Source organism: Oncorhynchus keta, chromosome 19 (assembly GCF_023373465.1).
Source record: "Oncorhynchus keta strain PuntledgeMale-10-30-2019 chromosome 19, Oket_V2, whole genome shotgun sequence".
NCBI lineage: Eukaryota > Metazoa > Chordata > Actinopteri > Salmoniformes > Salmonidae > Oncorhynchus > Oncorhynchus keta.
In genome coordinates, this window is record NC_068439.1 from 31,928,889 (window position 1) to 31,952,504 (window position 23,616).

At 43.7% G+C, this 23,616-nt stretch overlaps 1 protein-coding gene across 1 annotated transcript; it reads right to left on the bottom strand.

Moving 5' to 3' along the window:
- Window positions 1-305: 305 nt before the first annotated feature.
- On the bottom strand, window positions 306-21,288 carry LOC118397732 (dysbindin-like). Its single transcript, XM_035792628.2, has 4 exons — window positions 20,965-21,288; window positions 10,430-10,633; window positions 8,941-9,066; window positions 306-875 (listed from the first exon to the last, which is right to left on the bottom strand). The coding sequence occupies exons 1-4, from the start codon at window positions 21,008-21,010 to the stop codon at window positions 667-669; spliced, it is 585 nt and encodes a 194-aa protein (XP_035648521.1). The 5' UTR covers window positions 21,011-21,288; the 3' UTR covers window positions 306-666.
- Between the last annotated feature and the right edge of the window lie 2,328 nt (window positions 21,289-23,616).

Here is a 23,616-nt window from a genome sequence, read left to right on the forward strand (position 1 = left end):
CCACTAGCAGGTCTTTTGCTGTATGATATGATTCTATATAATCATGTTACACAGTTTACAAGTCATTCTGACCACCTATTCTTTCCATTAGACTGGCGATGTGAAAGCTATGATCCCTTATTGATGTCACTTGTTAAATCCACTTTGATCAGTGTATATGAATGGGAGGGGACAGGTTAAAGAAGGATTTTTTAAAAGTTAGAAATCAAGACTCATGGAGGGAGACTATGAAACAGGGTCATTCTATTCCAGTTTCATTTCATTATGAAATAACTTTTAAGGTATCAGTATGAGAAATGGTAGTACAGGGTGGTGAAATATTTATTACCAAGTCGAGAGATTATGGGGGAATAATACTGTAACCACAATGTTCAACATGGAGTTATTTCTTTCCAGAAATGGATGAAAATACAGGAAACATAAATTACGCATCTCTTCCTCCATGCATCCAGTGCATAGCATATATTCCGCTAGGTTTCGGTCTGTTCAGTGTCTTGGCTCCCATCCTCTCAGGGTTTCGGTCTGTATATTGTCTTAGCTCCCATCCTCTCAGGGTTTCGGTCTGTTCATTGTCTTAGCTCCTACTCTGGCCCTTATGTGGCCTGTGAGCTGCTGTCCTCAGTGTTTAAGTGTCTTGCTTTTGGGTGGGGGGTGGTGGTCTCTCTGCTAGGACAGTGTTGGGGGGAACCTCTGCACCCCAACAGGACGGTGGCTGCTGTCCTCCCTCCCCCCTTCATCCTCTTCATCATCGTCCCCAGCCTCTGTGGCCTGGCTATCAGTGCATGTGGAGGAGAGGGAGGACAGCTTGTTTCCTAGCTCAGCCTGGGTGGGAACCTGCAGGGTGAACTCTGTGGTTAACGAGTCAACGTCTGGACCTGAGAGACATACGGAGGAGAGACGTTTTATGCAGTGCCAGTGAATCAAACTATGAAGTTGCTGTTTACTGTGCATGTCATAAAATAAAACATTTAAAAAATGGCATGGCAAGCGGTACCGGAGTGCCAAGTCTAAGACAAAAGGGTTCTTAACCCCAAGCCATAGGACTCCTGAACAGGTAATCAAATGGCTACCCGGACTATTTGCATTGTGTGCCCCCCAACCCCTCTTACGCTGCTGCTACTCTCTATCATATGCATAGTCACTTTAGCTATACATTCATGTACATACTACCTTAATTGGCCCGACCAACCAGTGCTCCCGCACAGTGGCTAACCGGGCTATCTGCATTGTGTCCCGACCACCCACCACCCGCCAACCCCTCTTTACACTACTGCTACTCTGTTCATCATATATGCATAGTCACTTTAACCATATCTACATGTGCATACTACCTCAATCAGACTGACTAACCGGTGTCTGTATGTAGCCTTGCTACTTTTATAGCCTCACTACTGTTTTATTTCTTTACTTACCTATTGTTCACCTCATACCATTTTTGCACTATTGGTTAGAGCCTGTAAGTAAGGTGGTGGATTCGGCGTAAGTGACAAATAAACTTTGATTTGATTTGAGGTAGTCACCTGGAATGCATTTCAATTAACAGCTGTGCCTTGTTCATTTGTGGAATTTCTTTACTTCTTAATGCTTTCAAGCTAATCAGTTGTGTTGTGACAAGGTAGGGTTGGTACACAGAAGACAGCCTTATTTGGCAAAGACCAAGTCCATATTATGGCAAGAACAGTTAAAATAAGCAAAGAGAAACGACACTCCGTCATTACTTTAAGACATAAAGGTCAGTCAATACGGAGAATTTGAAGAACTTTTGTGTGCAGTCGCAAAAACCATCAAGGCTATGATGAAACTGGCTCTCATGAGGACCGCCACAGGAAAGGAAGACCCAGAGTCACATCTGCTGCAGAGGATGAGTTTATTAGAGTAACTAGCCTCAGAAATCGGCAATTAACTGCAGCCAAATAAATGCTTCACAGAGTTCAAGTAACAGACACATCTCAACATCAACTGTTCAGAGGAGACGGTGTGAATCAGGCCTTCATGGTCGAATTGCTGCAAAGAAACAACTACTAAAGGGCACCAATAAGAAGAAGAAACTTGCTTGGACCAAGAAACACGAGCAATGGACATTAGACCTGTGGAAATCTATCCTTTAGTCTGACGAGTCCAAATTTGAGATTTTTTGGTTCCAACCACCGTGTCTTTGTGAGACAGTAGGTGAACAGATTATCACTGTATATGTGGTTCCCACCATGAAGCATGGAGGAGGAGGAAGTGTGATGGTGGTTTGCTGGTAACATTGTCTGTGATTTATTTAGAATTCAAGGCACACTTAACCAGCATGGCTACCACAGCATTTTGCAGCGATACGCCATCCCATCTGGTTTGGCCTTAGTGGGACTATCATTTGTTTTTCAACAGGACAATGAGTGATGGAGTGCTGCATCAGATGACCTGGCTTCCACAATCCCCGACCTCAACCATATTGAGATGGTTTGGAATGAGTCGGACCGCGGAGTGAAGGAAAAGCAGCCAACAAGTGCTCAGCATATTCAAGACAGTTGGAATAGCATTCCAGGTGAAGCTGGTTGAGAGAATGCCAAGAGTGGGCAAAGCTGTCATCAAATAAAGGGTGGCTACTTTGAAGAATATAAAACATATTTTTATTTGTTTAACACTGTTTTGGTTACTACATGATTCCATGGGTGTTATTTCATAGTTTTGATGTCTTCACTATTATTCTACAATGTAGAAAATAGTAAGAATAAAGACAACCCCTTGAATGAGTAGGTATTCTAAAACTTTTTACCGGTAGTGTATATAAAATATATATTTTTAAAATATATTTTCCTTTATTATTTTCCCCTAAAATTACCACCCCTCCCCTAATTGGAATAAACTAATGGACAACAACACTTAGGCTTCTACTTCCAGCTTATATATACTATATACTATATACATTTTACAGACACTGTATATTTTACAATAGCTTTATTTTGTTTGTTTTTAGTCCCACCCTTCAGCTGCCCTCAACCCCTCCCATCTATCTCTGAAGACCATCCAGTTTTGATTTATATTTGCCTTATATTTTTCAACCTATATGCAAAAAACAAAACAAATTATTTAATAATTCTGTCTCTTCGCAGCTAAATCTGCAGAGCTGGGAAGATTGTATCCCCCATATATATATATAACATTCTATTAGTTGCAAGAATTTTGTATAATAATTTAAATTGAAAAACTAAGTTTTAAATCCAGTGTCGTTTTGTATATCAGTTCATAAACCATGTGCCATGGAATCGGTAAATCGGAAATCTCTTCCCAATGATTTTGCTATCTATATGGCACAGCTGTCCATTTGTTGGTCCTCAAATTAAACTGGTATACTTTTTTATTTATCACAGTTTTTTTAAACCAATTTTGGTCTTTAATGCAGAGAAGTTCCTTTACTTTCTCCCCCTTCCACTTGCCTCTTCCATTTTTGCGGTAATGAGGCAATTAGTTGGTTGTAATACATTTCCATATATTGTTTTGGGGCTGCATGTGTGACATATCCTATTTATGATATCACTTACAAAGATTATACAATTTTTTTTAAAGAATCCTGCAAAAATGTTTTTGTATCAATCACTATATTTGAGTTTAACTTAACTTAATATTTGTTGTAATATTTGTTCTGTCTTTTCTGGTGGATTAAACTGACATTGCAAGCAACTTTACAGCGATATTTTTGAGATTATTTCATTTTCAAATACCCGAAAGTGAGAGGTTGTAATCTGAAAAAAGGGAAAAAGGCTATTCTTAAATAAGGCAATTTTGACTAATCTGCTAGTGAACCAGTTGGATTTAAGTGTATGTATGACTGAAGCATTTAGTGAGAAGTCTAATGATTTCATTTTTAATCATTTCTGCCCTCCAAATTCATATTCATTATATAAATAGGCCCTTTTAATTTTGTCTGGCTTGCCGTTCCAAATAAAATTAAATATTTTTTGCTCATATAATAAATAAAAAAACTAGTAGCTAGGTGTAGGCTAGGCCTTAAGAAAATCGGTCAACTGGGTTATGACTAAAGAGTTAATCAGGGTGATTTTTTCCACAAATAGACAGGTTTTTTCCTTTCCATGGTAGCACGATCTTATCTATTTTTGCTAACTTTCTATAAAAAATATATTGTTGTGAGATCCATTCTTTCTTTCGGGATATAAATACTGAGTATGTCCACTTCCAAGCCAGACCATTGTATTGGTAAACTACACAGTAATGTAAAAGTTGTCTTCTTTAGTTATCCAATATGTAATATAGCACACTTGTAATCCTGAGAGGTTAGAACAAATATCTAGATCTTATATGAAGCTGTGGAGGGATCCTAATTGTGGATTTAAAAGTAAACATGAATCATGAGTGTACAATGACACCTTCGTTTTTAAGCCCTGGATTTCTAGCCCCTTGATATTATTGTTGGATCTGATTTTAATAGCTAACATTTCGATGATCATAATAAATAGATATGCCGATAGTGGACAACCTTGTTTTACTCCTCTTGACAGTTTAATACTTTCTGAGAAGTAGCCATTATTTACTATTTCACACCTAGGGTTACTATACATAACTTTAACCTATTGTAAACAAGATTCTCCAAAATGTATATATTTCAGGCATTTCTATGTCAATTCCAGTCGTACTTTATTAAAATCCTTTTCAAAGTCAGCTATGAATACCAGGCCTGGTTGCCCAGATTTTTCATAGTGTTCTATTGTTTCCAGTACTTCCAGTCTTATACGGTATTATCTCCAATATATCGTCCATGTAAAAACCCTGTCTGATTAGTATGAATAATATCTGACATTACCTTTTTAATTCTATGTGCTATGCATTTTGCAAAAATGTTTGTATCACAACACTGATGTGTAAGGAGCCTTCATTTTTTTAATGGACTGAATCTTTATATTTATCACTTGGGTCCTGTTTCAGTAATTATGAGTATCTGATAGTCTACCATTTTATAGGAGTGGTTAAAACATGCTAATAACGGTGCTCTGAGTACATCTAAAAAGGTTTGGTATACCTCAACTGGAGTTTTCTGGGACTTAAAGGATTTAATTGCATCAATAAGTTCATCTTCTGTAATTTTCCATTTACATGAATCTTTCTGCTTTTAATTTGACATTTTTTTTTTTTAATCCTTACAATTATCTTTGGTTAGTGGAGATATATAAAATATTGTTTGGTGAATCATGGGTGACTAATTTCAGGGTGAAATGTTTATTACCAAGTCAAGAGATTATGGGGGAATAATACTGTAACCACAATGTTCAACATGGAGTTATTTCTTTACAGAAAAGGATGAAAATTCAGGAAACATAAATTATGTATCTCTTCCTCCATGCATCCAGTGCATAGCATATATTCCACTCAGTTTCGGTCTGTTCAGTGTCTTAGCTCCCATCCTCTCAGGGTTTCTGTCTGTTCAGTGTCTTAGCTCCCATCCTCTCAGGGTTTCGGTCTGTTCAGTGTCTTAGCTCCCATCCTCTCAGGGTTTCGGTCTGTTCAGTGTCTTAGCTCCCATCTTCTCAGGGTTTCGGTCTGTTCAGTGTTTTAGCTCCCCCCCTACCAGGGTTTCGGTCTGTTCAGTGCCTTAGCTCCCATCCTCCCAGGGTTTCGGTCTGTTCAGTGTCTTAGCTCCCATCCTCTCAGGGTTTCGGTCTGTTCAGTGTCTTAGCTCCCATCCTCTCAGGGTTTCGGTCTGTATATTGTCTTAGCTCCCATCCTCTCAGGGTTTTGGTCTGTTCAGTGTCTTAGCTCCTACTCTGGCCCTTATGTGGCCTGTGAGCTGCTGTCCTCAAAGTGTCTTGCTCCTGGGTGGGGGTGGTGGCCTCTCTGCTAAGACAGTGTTGGGGGGAAAATATGAATTATTTTGACCTAAATTTGAAAGATGAGTATCCCAGTCTGCTGTCCCCACGTCCTTTAAGATGGCCACCATTGTTCTTATACCAAATAAGGCGAAGATAACTGAACTCCGAAATTACTATCGCCCCGTAACGCTCACTTCTATCATCATAAAATGCTTTGAGAGACTAGTCAAGGATCATATCACCTCCACCTTACCTGCCACGCTAGACCCACTTGAGTTTGCATACTATCCCAACAGATCCACAGACGATGCAATCACCATCACACTGCACACTGCCCTATCCCATCTGGACAAGAGGAATACCTACGTATGTAAGAATGCTGTTCATTGACTACAGCTCAACATTCAACACCATAGTACCATCCAAGCTCATCATTAAAATTAAGGCTCTGGGTCTCGACCCCTCCCTGTGCAATTGGGTCCTGGACTTTCTGAAAGGCCACCCCCAGGTGGTGAAGGTAGGAAACAACATCTCCACTTTGCTGATCCTCAACACTGGGGCCCCACATGGGTGCGTGCTCAGCCCCCTCCTGTGCTCCCTGTTCACCCATGATTGTGTGGCCATGCACACCTCCAACTTATTCATCAAGTTTGCAGATGACACAACACTAGTGAGCTTGATAACCAACAGTGACGGGACAGCCTACAGGGAGGAGGTGAGGGCACTCAGAGTGTGGTATCAGGAAAACAATCTCTCAATCAACCTCAACAAAAAAAAAGGAGATGATCGTGGACTTCAGGAAACAGCAGAGGGAGCACCCCCTATCCACATCGACGGGACAGCAGTGGAGAAGGTGGAAAGGTTTAACTTCCTCGGAGTACACATCACGGACAAACTGAAATGGTCCACCATGGCGGCTATTCAACCTCAGCAGGCTGAAGAAATTTGGCTTGTCACCTAAAACCCTCACAAACTTTTACAGATGCACAATTGATAGCATCCTGTCGGGCTGTATCATCACCTGGTACGGCAACTGCACCGCCATCAACTGCAAGGCTCTCCAGAGGGTAGTGTGGTCTGCACAACGCATCACCGGGGGCAAACTACCTGTCCTCCAGAACACCTACAGCACCCAATGTCACAGGAAGGCCAAAAATATCAAGAACCACCCGAGCCACTGCTTGTTCACCCCTCTACCATCCAGGCGAGGTCAGTACAGGTGCATCAAAGCTGGGACCGAGAGACTGAAAAACTGCTTCTATCTCAAGACCATCAGACTGTTAAAAAGCCATCACTAACAAAGAGGCTGCTGCCAACATACAGACTCAAATCATTGGCCACTTTAATAAATGGAACACTAGTCACTTTACATATCTTACATTAGTCATCTCATATGTACATACTGTATTTTATACCATATATTGCATCTTGCCTATACCGCTTGGCCATCGCTCATCCATATATTTATATGTACATATTATTATTCCATCCCTTTACAATTGTGTGTATAAGGTAGTTGTTGTGGAATTGTTAGATTATTTGTTAGATATTACTGCACTGTCGGAACTAGAAGCACAAGCATTTCGCTACACTCACATTAACATCTGCAAACCATGTGTATGTGACCAATAACATTTGATTTGATTTGAATTGCATGGCCCCTAAAGGCACATTTAAAAGTGTCCCATACAATAAGGGTATCTGCAGTACCTATATTATGTCGGAAATATGATCTTATAAATGATTCTGTCCTAGTTAAAAATAAGTTGTCATCCAATAGGTTTTGATTAAATTTCCAATATCCTTACCCAGGTGGAAATTCTGTAAAAGTAATGTACAGTCGTGGCCAAAAGTTTTGAGAATGGCACCAATATTATATTCACAGTCTGCTGCCTCATTTTGTATGATGGCAATTTGCATATTCTCCAGAATGTTATGAAGAGTGATCAGATGAATTGCAATTAATTGCAAAGTCCCTCTTTGCCATGCAAATGAACTGAATCCCCCCAAAACATTTCCACTGCATTTCAGCCCTGCCACAAAGGGACCAGCTGACATCATGTCAATGATTCTCTTGTTAACACAGGTGTGAGTGTTAATGAGGACAAGGCTAGAGATCACTCTGTCATGCTGATTGAGTTCAAATAACAGACTGGAAGCTTCAAAAGGAGGGTGGTGCTTGGCATCATTGTTCTTCCTCTGTCAAGAAAGGTAGCAAAGAAGCCACTTCTCTCCAGGAAAAACATCAGGGACTGACTGATATTCTGCAAAAGGTACAAGGATTGGACTGCTGAGGACTGGGGTAAAGTCATTTTCTCTGATGAATCCCCTTTCCGATTGTTTGGGGCATCTGTAAAAAAGCTTGTCCGGAGAAGACAAGGTGAGCGCTACCATCAGTCATGTGTCATGCCAACAGTAAAGCATCCTGAGACCATTCATGTGTGGGGTTGCTTCTCAGCGAAGTTAGTGGGCTCACTCTCAATTTTGCCTAAGAACACAGCCATGAATAAAGAATGGTACAACATGTCCTCCGAGAGCAACTTCTCCCAACCATACAGGAACAGTTTGGTGACGAACAATGCCTTTTCCAGCATGACGGAGTGCCTTGCCATAAGGCAAAAGTGATAACTAAGTGGCTCGGGGAACAAAACATTGATATTTTGGGTCCTTCGCAAGGGAACTCCCCAGACCTTAATCCCATTGAGAACTTGTGGTCAATCCTCAAGAGGCAGGTGGACAAACAAAACCCCACAAATTCTGACAAACTCCAAGCATTGATGATGCAACAATGGGCTGCCATCAGTCAGGATGTGGCCCAGAAGTTAATTAACAGCATGCCAGGGAGGATTGCAGAGGTCTTGAAAAAGAAGTGTCAACACTGCAAATATCTTTGCATCAACTTCATATAATTGTCAATAAAAGTATTTGACACTTATGGAATGCTTGTAATTATACTTCAGTATTCCATAGTAACACCTGACAAAAATATCTAAAGACACTGAAGCAGCAAACTTTGTGGAAATTAATACTTGTGTCATTCTCAAAACGTTTGGCCCCGACTGTATATCCTAATTATTTGATGGTCTGACTGTGCATGTCTGTTTGAGTGTGTGTCTGGGTCTGTGAGTCATACCTAGCATGGGGGAGGCAGCGTTGTTGTCCTCTCCCCCAGAGAGGAGGAAGACGTCAAAGCTCTCATGGTCGGACAGGTCCATCTGCTCCAGCATGTCCACGTTCACCTCCATGGACGAAAAGCTTCCTATTGGCCCTGAGCAGCAAGACACAGGTGTTAGTCACCAACGCATACAAAACCAAGAATGCAACGGCAAGGGGCTGAGTCCAGGAAGAGCCTTTTTATGTTTTAAAACTCTCAAACACACTAAGGAAGAAATAATAACCTTGGTAAAACCATCGAACTGCTCTTGGCTAAAACTGGGTAATCTTGGAATCCACAACAAAATCTTGCATGCTAGCTAGCTAGTCTGCAGGGTTCTATCCTGTCTGAAATGATTCCAGGCTGGTGTCTGTAGGGTTCTATCCTGGTTCTATACATGTCCTGGATTCATCACCTTGCAGGAACCGTATCTGTTGTTATACCGGTGTTAAGGTCACGTGTTGCATGCGTCACAAACACACAGTGCACTGTGAGGTATGATTGACAGCTGAGACGGCGTACCTCAATGATACGAGGAGAGCAGGGCAGGGCAGCAGGGTGTGCAGAGTAAAGAGAGAGAGGGAACTGTCAAATTGTCACCCAAGTCATATACTGTTTTCTCTGCTACCGCTTGGCAAGCGGTACCAGAGCGTCAAGTCTAGGTCCAAAAGGCTCCCTAACAGCTTCTACCCCCAAGCCATAAGACTGCTGAACAATTAATTAAATGGCCACACAGACTATTTACATTGACACCCCCTTCCATTTGTTATTACACTGCTGCTACTCACTGTTATCTATGTAAAGTCACTTCAGCCCTACCTACTGTACATGTACAATTTACCTTGACTAACCTGTACCCTCGCACATTGGCTCGGTACCAGTAGCCTCATTATTGTTATTTTATTGTGTTACTTTTTAAATAATTTTTACTTTAATGTACTTGGTAAATATTTTCTTAACTCTTTCTTGAATTGCCCTGTTGGTTAAGGGCTTGTAAGTAAGCATTTCACTGTAAGGTCTACCTGTTGTATTCGGCGCAAGTGACAAAGTTGGATTTGATTTGAACTGTTATTACCCAGCCCCACGCACACATACACACACAAAAGGGTGCTTTTCCAATGAGACTTACCCCCACACCTGTGGGTCGCCAGTGTTTTATGTTAAGGTGAGCTGTCATTGTGTTTCCGTCAGGAATGCGATACTAAAGACTTCTGGTACGTAGAATCAACAACCTTTGCATCATTCAAATATGTTGCTTTGTGAGAAGGTGCAGGTCCGCAGGTCCGCTGGAGCCATGGCCCAGTAAGACAACAACAAAAAATGTCTGAGCCTTTTGGGTAAAACACTGGGGTAAATCCTCATTGGAAACCCGCCAGTACACACACACACACACACAACCCATCTGTCACTGGGACCGTACTTCTCCATTGCAGATGGTAAGGCGTTATGGTTCATGTGGGGCTCTCACCTCTCCTCTCACTGATCTGCAGATAGCCGGTGGACAGGTACTGATCCATGTCTTGCTGGAATGCCTCTTCAAAGAACTTCTGCCTCTCCTTCATCTTCGCCTGGGCAAGCTCCGCCTCCTTTAGCTTAAACTGGCCAGGCTCCACCTCCTTTGGCTTCACCTGGGCAGGCTCCACCTCCTTCACGTGGGGTGGCACCTTCTCTGCTACACAGAGCCGAGATATTTACACTTTTCATTTAAAGGTCCATTGCAGACGTTTTTATTTCAATAGTAAATCATTTCTGAGTAAAAATGAATTATCTTACTGTATTTGTTTTAAATTAAAATGGTCAAAAAGAAACAAAAATAGCTTCTTAGCAACAAGCAGTTTCTAAAGCAAGAATTTTGCTCAGACTTTCCTGGACTGGTCTGAGTGGGGAGGGGAAAACTGAAAACTAGCTGTTTTGGCAGAAAGGCAGAAAGGTTAGGAACTCTCTTTCTTATTGGTCTAGTCACCAGGCAGTCCAAAACTCTGTCCCACCAAAACAGGATTACATTTTAGGCGGTCTTTTCAAACAGCTCTTACACTAAAATAAATTTCACAATTTCACAGTATTATTCCAAAACACAGGAAATCACGTTTTGACTGCACTCAAATTGCATTGAATGGTTATTAGCGTGGATTACGTGTGTGTACAGCATCCCATATACACTAGTTCGATGTCAGTTGCCCTAGAGCTTGGGCTTTTGGATAGCAACTGACCATCTCTTTCTGTCTGGGCGATGACAGAGCAGCAACTGACCATATCTGTCTGTCTGGGCGATGACAGAGCAGCAACTTACCATCTCTGTCTGTCTGGACGATGACAGAGCAACAACTGACCATGTCTGTCTGTCTGGACGATGACAGAGTGTGGAGGTTTAGATGACACAGTGTCACTTCAGCTGACTGTTTCTCCCAGACAGGGAAAGACCGTTATATAAGACACAAAAGGGAGAGAGAGACAGAGAAAGGAAGAGGGAGACTGGGATAGATCGAGAGAGAGACAGAGAAAGGAAGAGGGAGACTGGGATAGATCGAGAGGGAGACAGAGAAAGGAAGAGGGAGACTGGGATAGATTGAGAGGGAGACAGAGAAAGGAAGAGGGAGACTGGGATAGATCGAGAGGGAGACAGAGAAAGGAAGAAGGAGACTGGGATAGATCGAGAGGGAGACAGAGAAAGGAAGAGGGAGACTGGGATAGATCGAGAGGGAGAAAGAAAGAGAGAGGGTGCAGTTGACGTCCCCATTATCAGCAGCTTCCACGCTTTCTCGTTGTATAGGTGCTGCAGAGTCTGTTGTGTTCCTTCCACTCTTTTCAGAAGTGTGTGTGTGTGTGTGTGTGTGTGTGTGTGTGTGTGTGTGTGTGTGTGTGTGTGTGTGTGTGTGTGTGTGTGTGTGTGTGTGTGTGTGTGTGTGTGTGTGTGTGTGTGTGTGTGTGTGTGTGTGTGTGTGTGTGTGTGTGTGTGTGTGTGTGTGTGTGTGTGTGTGTGTGTGTGTGTGTGTGTGTGCGTGTGTGCGTACGTGCGTGCGTGTGTGTCTTTAAGTGCATACATGTGTGGGTCGTGTTTTGTTTGAGGATTAATTAAAGGTAGTGAGTTTCCTAAGGGACTCCAGTGTGATTCATTACTGTGGTTGGTTGGCTCGGACTTTGTTAACCCTAAGAAATAAATATATTCTGTCCTTGTAGATTGTGTCTCCACTCATCTTGACATAATAAAACTGCACGCATGTTATAAATATGAAATGAGTCATGTGGACTGTGCCAAGATAATTGAATCATGTTAGTCACCGTATATGCTGTTAAATAAGATATTTGTGTGTAAGTCGCTCTGGATAAGAGCGTCTGCTAAATGACTTAAATGTAAATGTAAATGTGTGTTGACTGATGGAAAAATCTGTATTTATAGACATTAGTATTACCTCCAAACATATTCCACCCTAACCAATAAACAGATGTGTATGTACTACTATTACTGCATAATAACTCTTAGTGGATTGTAATTAAAATGGATGACCAAGGTGCAACGGTGAAGCATGTAAGCAGTAAAAGTATATTAGCATTCTGTGAGAGAGTTTTGGTTGGGCCCCTATTTAACTGGACATCATTATCTGATTGCAGCACTGCATTTAGAATGTTGTGACTACACAGTCGAGCTAACCTCGTCTAGACCACTAGTGGAAAGAAGGCTAATGCAAGCACATCCCACAACAGAGGCAACAGATGAGCAATAAACATCATTTACGAGGACACATTATTCACAATACAGGACAATACAGTTTCCCTCCTTTATTCTTCTGAAACACATCAGCTCAAATGATTGTCAAATGATAGTCAAATCTGGAGTGAACAAAGGGCTATATCTGTTCTTAGTTCTAAATGTTTTGAATGGGGCATGCTTATTTAAGATGGTGAGGAAATCACTTTTAAAGAATAACCAGGCGTCCTCTACTGATGGAATGAGGTCAATATCCTTACAGGATACCCGGGCCAGGTCGATTAGAAAGGCCTGTTCACTGAAGTGTTTTAGGGACCGTTTGACAGGGATGAGGGGTGGTCGTTTGACCGCGGACTCATTACGGACGCAGGCAATGAGGCAGTGATCGCTGAGATCCTGGTTGAAGACAGCAGAGGTGTATTTAGAGGGCAGGTTGATCAGGATGATATCTATGAGGGTGTCCGTGTTTACGGATTTAGGGTTGTACCTGGTAGGTTCCTTGATAATTTGTGTGAGATTGAGGGCATCTATCTTAGATTGTAGGATGGCTGGGGTGTTAAGCATATCCCAGTTTAGGTCACCTAACAGTACAAACTCTGAAGATAAATGGGGGCAATTAATTCACATATGGTGTCCATGGGGGTTTATAACAAGCGGCAACAGTGAGAGACTTATTTCTGGAAAGGTGGATTTTTAAAAGTAGAAGCTCAAACTCTTTGGGCACAGACCTGGATAGCATGACAGAACTCTGCAGGCTATCTCTGCAGTAGGTTGCAACTCCACTCCCTTTGGGAGTTCTATCCTGGCGGAAAATGTTGTAGTTGGTGATGGAAATTTCAGAATTTTTGGTGTCCTTCCTAATCCAGGATTCAGACACGGCAAGGACATCAGGGTTGGCGGTGTGTGCTAAAGCAGTGAATAAAACAAACTTAGGGAGGAGGCTTCTGATGTTAACATGCATGAAACCAAGACTTTTACGGTTACAGAAGTCAACAAATGATAGTGCCTGAGGAATAGGAGTGGAACTGGGGGCTACAGGGCCTGGGTTAACCTCTACATCACCAGAGGATCAGAGGAGGAGTAGAATAAGGGTACGGCTAAAGGCGATAAGAACTACCCACCACTGGGTGTGGTAGAATTTTTTTTATTTTTTATTTTTTTATTTCACCTTTATTTAACCAGGTAGGCTAGTTGAGAACAAGTTCTCATTTGCAACTGCGACCTGGCCAAGATAAAGCATAGCAGTGTGAACAGACAACACAGAGTTACACATGGAGTAAACAATTAGCAAGTCAATAACACAGTAGAAAAAAATGGGCAGTCTATATACAATGTGTGCAAAAGGCATGAGGAGGTAGGCGAATAATACAATTTTGCAGATTAACACTGGAGTGATAAATAATCAGATGGGCATGTACAGGTAGAGATATTGGTGTGCAAAAGAGCAGAAAAGTAAATAAATAAAAACAGTATAAAAACAGTATGGGAATGAGGTAGGTGAAAAAGGGTGAGCTATTTACCTATAGACTATGTACAGCTGCAGCGATCGGTTAGCTGCTCGGATAGCTGATGTTTGAAGTTGGAGAGGGAGATAAAAGTCTCCAACTTCAGCGATTTTTGCAATTCGTTCCAGTCACAGGCAGCAGAGTACTGGAACGAAAGGCGGCCAAATGAGGTGTTGGCTTTAGGGATGATCAGTGAGATACACCTGCTGGAGCGCGTGCTACGGATGGGTGTTGCCATCGTGACCAGTGAACTGAGATAAGGCGGAGCTTTACCTAGCATGGACTTGTAGATGACCTGGAGCCAGTGGGTCTGGCGACGAATATGTAGTGAGGGCCAGCCGACTAGAGCATACAAGTCGCAGTGGTGGGTGGTATAAGGTGCTTTAGTGACAAAACGGATGGCACTGTGGTAGACTGCATCCAGTTTGCTGAGTAGAGTGTTGGAAGCCATTTTGTAGATGACATCGTCGAGGATCGGTAGGATAGTCAGTTTTACTAGGGTAAGCTTGGCAGCGTGAGTGAAGGAGGCTTTGTTGCGGAATAGAAAGCCGACTCTGGATTTGATTTTTGATTGGAGATGTTTGATGTGAGTCTGGAAGGAGAGTTTGCAGTCTAGCCAGACACCTAGGTACTTATAGATGTCCACATATTCAAGGTTGGAACCATCCAGGGTGGTGATGCTAGTCGGGCATGCGGGTGCAGGCAGCGATCGGTTGAAAAGCATGCATTTGGTTTTACTCGCGTTTAAGAGCAGTTGGAGGCCACGGAAGGAGTGCTGTATGGCATTGAAGCTCGTTTGGAGGTTGGATAGCACAGTGTCCAATGACGGGCCGAAAGTATATAGAATGGTGTCGTCTGCGTAGAGGTGGATCAGGGAATCGCCCGCAGCAAGAGCAACATCATTGATATATACAGAGAAAAGAGTCGGCCCGAGAATTGAACCCTGTGGCACCCCCATAGAGACTGCCAGAGGACCGGACAGCATGCCCTCTGATTTGACACACTGAACTCTGTCTGCAAAGTAATTGGTGAACCAGGCAAGGCAGTCATCCGAAAAACCGAGGCTGTTGAGTCTGCCGATAAGAATTTGGTGATTGACAGAGTCGAAAGCCTTGGCGAGGTCGATGAAGACGGCTGCACAGTACTGTCTTTTATCGATGGCGGTTATGATATCATTTAGTACCTTGAGTGTGGCTGAGGTGCACCCGTGACCGGCTCGGAAACCAGATTGCACAGCGGAGAAGGCATAATGTACAGACAATGGTATGGTAGGATGTGAGTACAGTGGAGGTAAACCTAGGCTTTGAGCGACGATGAGAAAGGTTTCGTCTCTGGAGGCACCAGTTAAGCCAGGTGAGGTCTTGGCATGTGTGTGGGGTGGAACAAAATAGCTATCTAAGGCATTTTGAGCAGCACTGAGGGCTCTACAGTGAAATAAAACATGAAAAACTAGCCAAGACAGCAGTAGACAAGGCATATTGACATTAGAGAGATGCATAAAGCAAACACAGGTGTTGATCAAGAGAGCTAAGACAAATGGTGATGAATGGGCAGAGCGGGTCAGTTAGGTACATACAGGACCTGAGTTTGAGGCTGGGGCCGACAGGTAAACAAAATGAGGTACCGTGTTATTAAAACAGTCCAGGAGGCATCAGCTGTGTAGCCGAGTGATCATAGGGTCAAAAGAGCAGCAATTTGTGAGTGAGGGTGCTGTTCGGTCGTCACTACTATGCTAGGGGAGCAGGGGACACAGTGTTCAGAAAAGCTAGCTGCCCAGGCTAGTAGATGGTTCTTCGGCGACATCGTAACAGAATAGCCTGTTGAGACCACCTCGAGCGATCACATCGGCAGTCCAGTCATGATGGATCGCGGGGCTCCGTGTAAACAAAAAAGGGTCTAGGTGTCACGCCCTGACCTTAGAGAGCCTTTTTATTTCTCTATTTGGTTAGGTCAGGGTGTGATTTGGGTGGGCATTCTAGTTTTCTATTTCTTTGTTGGCTGGTTCCCAATCAGAGGCAGCTGTCTATCGTTGTCTCTGATTGGGGATCATACTTAGGCAGCCTGTTTTCCACCCTAGTTTGTGGGATCTTGTTTTTGCACAGTTACTAGGTAGCCTGCAGAACGTTACGTTCATGTATTCTTTTGTTGTTTTGTTGGTGTTCATCTTAATAAAGAAAGATGTACACTTACCACGCTGCGCCTTGGTCTCCTTCTAACGACGGACGTAACAGAAGATTCCACCACCAAAGGACCAAGCAGCGTGGCCCGGAAGAGCAGGGATCCTGGTCCAGGGAGAAAAGTGAGTGGAGGACATCCTGGACATGGGAGGATATATTAGATGGTTAAGGATCCTGGATGTGGGAGGAGGTCCAGGCTGGTATGGATCGCCTTTCATGGGAGCAGACGGAGGCAGCGAGGGAGGAACAACGACGACACCGGGGTTCGCGACCTCGACGCAAGCATGAGATGCAGCCCCCCCCAATTTTTTTGCGGGGGGCACACGGGGTGGCTGGCGGAGCCAGGTTGCAGACCAGAGCCAACTCCCTGCACTCGCTTTAAGGAGCGTGTGACCCTTCAGGCACCATGCTTTGCGGTTACACGTACTGTGTCGCCGGTACGCATCCACAGCCCGGTGCGCTCTGTGCCAGCTCCCTGCATTTGCCGTGCTAGAGTGCGCATTCAGCCAGGACGGATTGTGCCGGCTCAGCGCTCCTGGTCTGTCGTGCATCTCTTCGGCTCAGGATATCCTGCGCTGGCTCTGCGCACTGTGTCTCCGGTGCGTCTTCACAGCCTAGTGTGTCCTGTGCCAGCACCCCGCAATTACCGGGCTAGGGTGAGCATCCAGCCAGGACGCGTTGTGGCAGCTCTACACTCCAGACTTCCCGTCCGCCTCCACGGCCCAGTATATCCTGTGCCGGCTCTACGCACTATGCCTCCAATGCGCCTTCACAGCCCAGTGCGTCCTGTGCCAGCGCCCCGCACTCACTTGCCGGGCTAAAGTGAGCATCCAGCCAGGACGGGTGGTGCCAGCTCTGCACTCCAGACCTCCGGTGCGTCTCCACGGCCCAGGATATCCTGTGCCGGCTCCACGCACCAGGCCTCCAGTGATGATCCATGGCACGAAGCCTCCAGTGATGATCCATGGCCCGAAGCCTCCAGTGATGATCCATCTAACGATAGAAGTAACACCAGGGCAATTGGCAAAGGAGGCCCTAGAATAGCCCTAGAATTAGCTGGTATATGGGCCTAGCTCGAGACTAGCTCAAGGCTAGCTGGTGCTTGCTTCGGGACAGAGGTGTTAGCTAACAGTAGCCACTCATTTGCAGCTAGCTAGCTGATCCGGTGTAATGATCCAGAGCAGCAGGAATCCGGTGATTGGTAGAGAGAAGCAGTCCGATATGCTCTGGGTTGATATGGTGCTGAGCAGACAGGCAGGTGCTGTCCGAGCTAAGGCTGGCTGGCTGGTGACCGAGAAAAAGGTAAAGACTGCTATCCGTGGCTAATAAAGACTAGTTGCTAGTTAGCTGGCTAGCTCCTGATGGAATATAAATAGCAGATTCGTACCACATTGGGTAAGGTGGGTTGCAGGAAAGTATATTTATTTCATAGATAGAAAAGAGATTAAGATATATACGAAGAAGACCAGCTATTAACACTGGATAAGACAAGGACAAACATACATGTCCTACTGCTACGCCATCTTGGATGTGGTTGAGGCAAGGCTTAGGGTTGAACTGGGATGTTGACATTAACCTAGGGTTAGGATTAGGGTAAACCAGCATGTGGATATGAAGCTAGGGTTAGGGTTAGGGTAAACCAGCATGTGGATATGAAGCTAGGGTTAGGGATAGGGATAGCAGCATCCTCATCTGTGCTCGTCTGTCACCCAGGATTAATTTAATTCACTTATTGAGCGCCTCATTACAAAGGGAACTGATGGTGAGCTGCTCATGACAAAGTGACCCGATAAATGACTATGAGGGGGGCGCCAGAACGACAAGACTACTCTGTCTTTGTTTGCTTTGTTGAATAGCTTCATTTGCAACCAGCATACATACAGAAGCTATACTGATTATGGCAAAGCAAACACACACACACACACACACACACACACACACACACACACACACACACACACACACACACACACACACACACACACACACACACACACACACACACACATTCACAGAGGAGTTTCCACTACAATACTCATTGGAACACAGTGCCCAGGCTATCTGCATTTTACTTTGGTTTGTGCAGACAAGGAGAGCATAGGAGTGGGAACCTGGGGGCAAACTGAGTCTCTCTACTGTTAGGTCCACTCAACATCCTAAAGAGAGAGCTGGCAGAGCCAAATTAGAGCATTAAACATTCACTGCCATTAAATAATCTAATGTTCATTCTGCCTGCCTATCTGTCTCATCCCGACTCCCGACTCCAACATGTTCATTACTATGGGACAGCTGGAGATCTAATTTGAATATTGAAACAATGTTGCAAATGTCGGAGACAGATAGCAAGGTTTATACAAATCTCTGCTGTTGAAAAGGAACTGTTATTCTAAAATAAATGTGAGATGTCTGAATGCTTTTTATAGGGGAGATGGGCTGATGAGACAGTGTATTGCGCAGTCAGATGGAACAGAGTAAATAGCCATTTTAACATCATAGATTTAGCCGGTGGTAATTTGTGGAATAGACACCAGCTGGAATGCGCTTTTCACCAATCAGCATTCAGGATTAGACCCACCTGCTGTATAAATCATATTATAAACTGGGTGGTTTGATCCCTGAATACTGAGGTATATCAGACTGTATTTTTTAAATCTTTATTTAACTAGGCAAGTTAGTTAAGAACAAATTCTTATGTTCAAATCCGCGTTGCAGTTTACTGCCTTGTTCAGGGGCAAAACGACAGATTTTTACCTTGTCAGCTCAGTGATTTGATCTTGCAACCTTTCGGGTACTGGTCCAACGCTCCAACCACTAGGCTACTTGCTGCCCTCTGTATACCATGGGTATGACAAACCATTTATTTGTACTGTTCTAATTACGTTAGTAACCAGTTTATGATAGCAATAAGGCACCTCGGGGGGGTTGTGATATATGGCCAACATACCACGGCTAAGGACTGTGTTCTAGCACTCCACGTTGCGTCATGCATAAGAACATCCCTTAGCCGTGGTATATTGGCCATATATCACACCCCCTCGGGCCTTATTGCTTCATTAACTCATATTTTAAACACATTTATGGACAATTCACAGATTGTGCCAGATGGATGTCTTCCTCCTCTTCCTTCTTGCAGCGTTCTCAAGGCCGATGGACAACCAGTGCCAACCCAGCACTAACTGTTCCTGTTCTGTTCTGTCTATGTCCTGTCCTAACTCTGTCCTATTCTATCCTGTTGTCCTGTCCTTTCTTAACTCTGTCGCATCTCTTTCCTAAACATGGTCAAACCATCCCACGGAAACCATCCAATCTTCTTCTGCACTCAAAATGAGTGGCTGTGTTAATAGACCATGGGACATGAAAGTCTCAGGACATGCTTTCGCATTTTATGTTGTATTTCATTCTATGAATGTCATTATTGTCCCAGCGTGTTGCACAATAGTTTTCAAAATTGTAATGATGACTGCTGCGGAGAATATGTTTGATTATATACTTAACAAAAATATAACCGCAACATGTAAAGTATTGGTCCCATGTCTCATGAGATGAAATTAAAGATCCCAGAAATGTTCCATAAGCACAAAAAGCTTATTTTTCTCAAATGTTGTGATCAAATTTCTTTACATCCCTGTGAGCATTTCTCCTTTGCCAAGATAATCCATCCACCTGACAGGTGTGGCATATCAAGAAGTTGATTAAACAGCATGATCATTACACAGGTGCACCTTGTGCTGGAGGAGAACATGGTGGGGGAGAAGTGGAGGGAGTGGATGTGGAGGAGGGGGATGGATGGATGGAGGGGCAGAAGGAGGAGGGAAGTGGAGTGCAATAATAATGAAAGCAATAAAAAGCCTGCTCCAACAGATCTGATCCATGCCTCAACTAAGACATTCTGTCATCGCGCGCGCGTGCGTGTGTGTGTGTGTGTGTGTGTGTGTGTGTGTGTGTGTGTGTGTGTGTGTGTGTGTGTGTGTGTGTGTGTGTGTGTGTGTGTGTGTGTGTGTGTGTGTGTGTGTGTGTGTGTGTGTGTGTGTGTGTGTGTGTGTGCGCCCACAATGAGTGACATCGCTCATCAATGACTGGAGGCTACAGCACCAATAATTTCACACCCAGACTTTGTGTTATTCATAGATAATACATGTATCTGTCGGATTATTACTGCATGTGTTCAGTTGTGGTTGAAGGCTTGCATCTTATCCTCTTCACTCCAAACGTTTGACATCAAATAATGTTGATATTAATTCCATACATGTTTGAAATGAAATCCATACGTTTTAAACTAAATCCAACACGTTTAGTAATTAATCTACCACCACCCCAAAAAATAAATTTTCGTGACAACTGTGACCATGAAAACTGGAAAAGAAAGCCAGATTTAAAAAAAAGTCTACCAAGAAGGAGAAGACACATACCCACAAATATCAAAAATATCTAATAATCAAGCATGGATCAACATCTGCTAGTGCCCGATACCTTAGCATGTAGACATCACGACACAAACAAAAAAACTAAACAAATAAATAAACCAAGACAAGCTGGCATCGGTACCATAGAAATAGAACTAGAGCCCTGTATTATACACGTATATACTGGATGTATATCTATGGTGGGTACCTACAGCTATTCCTCTGGCTGCCGTCCATGGATCCTGGAGAAGAAGACATCCCAGCGGTGTTGTAGATCAGAGCCAGAGGAAAGAGAGAGGAGAGGAGGGCAGGATGAGGACTGGGTGAGGCGGCAGAGAGGCGATGTTGCCAACTCTCAATCACAACACCGTCTGTCTCTCTCTGCCTCTCATCCTAAGAGGCTGCTTTAACCACTAACTCACACACGCAAACACGCACATATAATAGTACACACACGCAGTCTCGCTCACACAGAAACACGACAGCAATGTTCTCCCCGACACACACTGGCTGTCTGAAAGTATAGAGCTGCTGCCTGCAGGCTGACTGACTGGTCTGGCTGTGCAGACTGAGAGGCTTCAGCACGGCTTGGAGCTGGACCAATCAAATGGCTAGGAGCTGGGAATGTACCAATCACATGGCTAGGAGCTGGGAATGTACCAATCACATGGCTAGGAGCTGGGAATGTATCAATTACACGGCTAGGAGCCAGGAATGTACAAATCACACAGCTAGGAGCTAGGAATATACCAATCACACAGCTAGGAGCTGGGAATGTACCAATCACACGGCTAGGAGCTGGGAATGTACCAATCACACAGCTAGGAGCTGGGAATGTACCAATCACATGGCTAGGAGCTGGGAATGTATCAATTACACGGCTAGGAGCCAGGAATGTACAAATCACACAGCTAGGAGCTAGGAATATACCAATCACACAGCTAGGAGCTGGGAATGTACCAATCACACGGCTAGGAGCTGGGAATGTACCAATCACACAGCTAGGAGCTGGGAATGTACCAATCCACAGCTAGGAGCCAAGAATGTACCAATCACACAGCTAGGAGCTAGGAATGTACCAATCACACAGCTAGGAATGTACCAATCACACAGCTCGGAGCTAAGAATGTACCAATCACACAGCTAGGAGCTAGGAATGTACCAATCACACAGCTAGGAGCTGGGAATGTACCAATCACATGGCTAGGAGCTGGGAATGTATCAATTACACGGCTAGGAGCCAGGAATGTACCAATCACACAGCTAGGAGCTAGGAATGTACCAATCACACAGCTAGGAGCTGGGAATGTACCAATCACACGGCTAGGAGCTGTGAATGTACCAATCACACAGCTAGGAGCTGGGAATGTACCAATCCACAGCTAGGAGCTAAGAATGTACCAATCACACAGCTAGGAGCTAGGAATGTACCAATCACACAGCTAGGAATGTACCAATCACACAGCTAGGAGCTAAGAATGTACCAATCACACAGCTAGGAGCTAGGAATGTACCAAGCACACAGCTAGGAGCTAGGAATGTACCAATCACACAGCTAGGAGCTAAGAATGTACCAATCACACAGCTAGGAGCTAGGAATGTACCAATCACACAGCTAGGAGCTGGGATTGAACCCTTAGCCACAGTCATATATATATATTTTTTTATTTTATTTGACCTTTATTTAACTAGGCAAGTCAGTTAAAAACAAATTCTTATTTACAATGACAGCCTACCCCGGCCAGCGCAGGGCCATTTTGTGCTGCCCTATGGGACTACCAATCACAGCCGGATGTGATAGAGCCTGGATTCAAACCAGGGACTGTAGTGACGCCTCTTGCACTGAGATGCAGTGCCTTAGACTGCAGCTCCACTAGGGAGCCCCATGTGAGGGGGAGCTGCACTCAGAACAGGGAGAGAAAGAGAGAGGCAAATAGTGTGTGTGTGTGTGCGAGCGCGCGCCACAGAGAGAGATGAGGAGGAGTGAAAGAACCTCTGATATGATGTGTGTTGTCATTGTCACAATAAGGCTGAACATCCGGACAAAACTCAGACTCTCTTCTTGTCTCCTCCCTCATAACGCGCAGCTAATAACCCTCTATCATCATAATGTCAACACTGGCCTCAGTCCTCATGACTCAGAATATCTCAAGGCCTGGCTCAGTCTATACAACTATTGTAACATCCTGCACCACTATCAACAGCTTTTTACCAATGCATACAAGAGGGACCGGAGGGAGCAGGAAATGTTATATTATTACTTATGAAGACCCTCAATTAGCTAGGAGGTGATTATGAAAGGGGAGGGGAGCACCCACTGGACATAGTTAATGGGATATGAACACACATATTGGTTCACAAGTTAATGACTCATTTTCTCAGGACATACAGTACTGTGTACTGGTTGTTTGTATTTCTGTTGAATAATTCTGTAATCGTAGATTCAGTATTATACCAAATTCTATGAATATAATCCTTGTCCCAGCATGTTGCACAGTAGTTCTCAACATGTGAGTGATTATTGCTGCAGAGAACGCGTCCGATTTCATTCAAAATTACGCAGTGTAAACATTTCATGATGACAAGAATGTGTTAAAAATAATATTACGAATAATCATTTATTTATGCAGAAAAGTCACATTGAGATTCTCATTTTCATACGAGCCCAAGCAAGCAGCACACTTATAGTTAGTTACATATGAGACACAACACAACCTGAAAATAACAATGAATGGAAGTTAAAACAGTGCAAAGTGCATACGAGAGCAGGTTTAAAAACATGTACAATCTGTGGTCAGCACATCCCTCCAATCTGGGATTTTAAATCATCAATCAGAATAAAATGATCCGAGTTGTAAACCCTT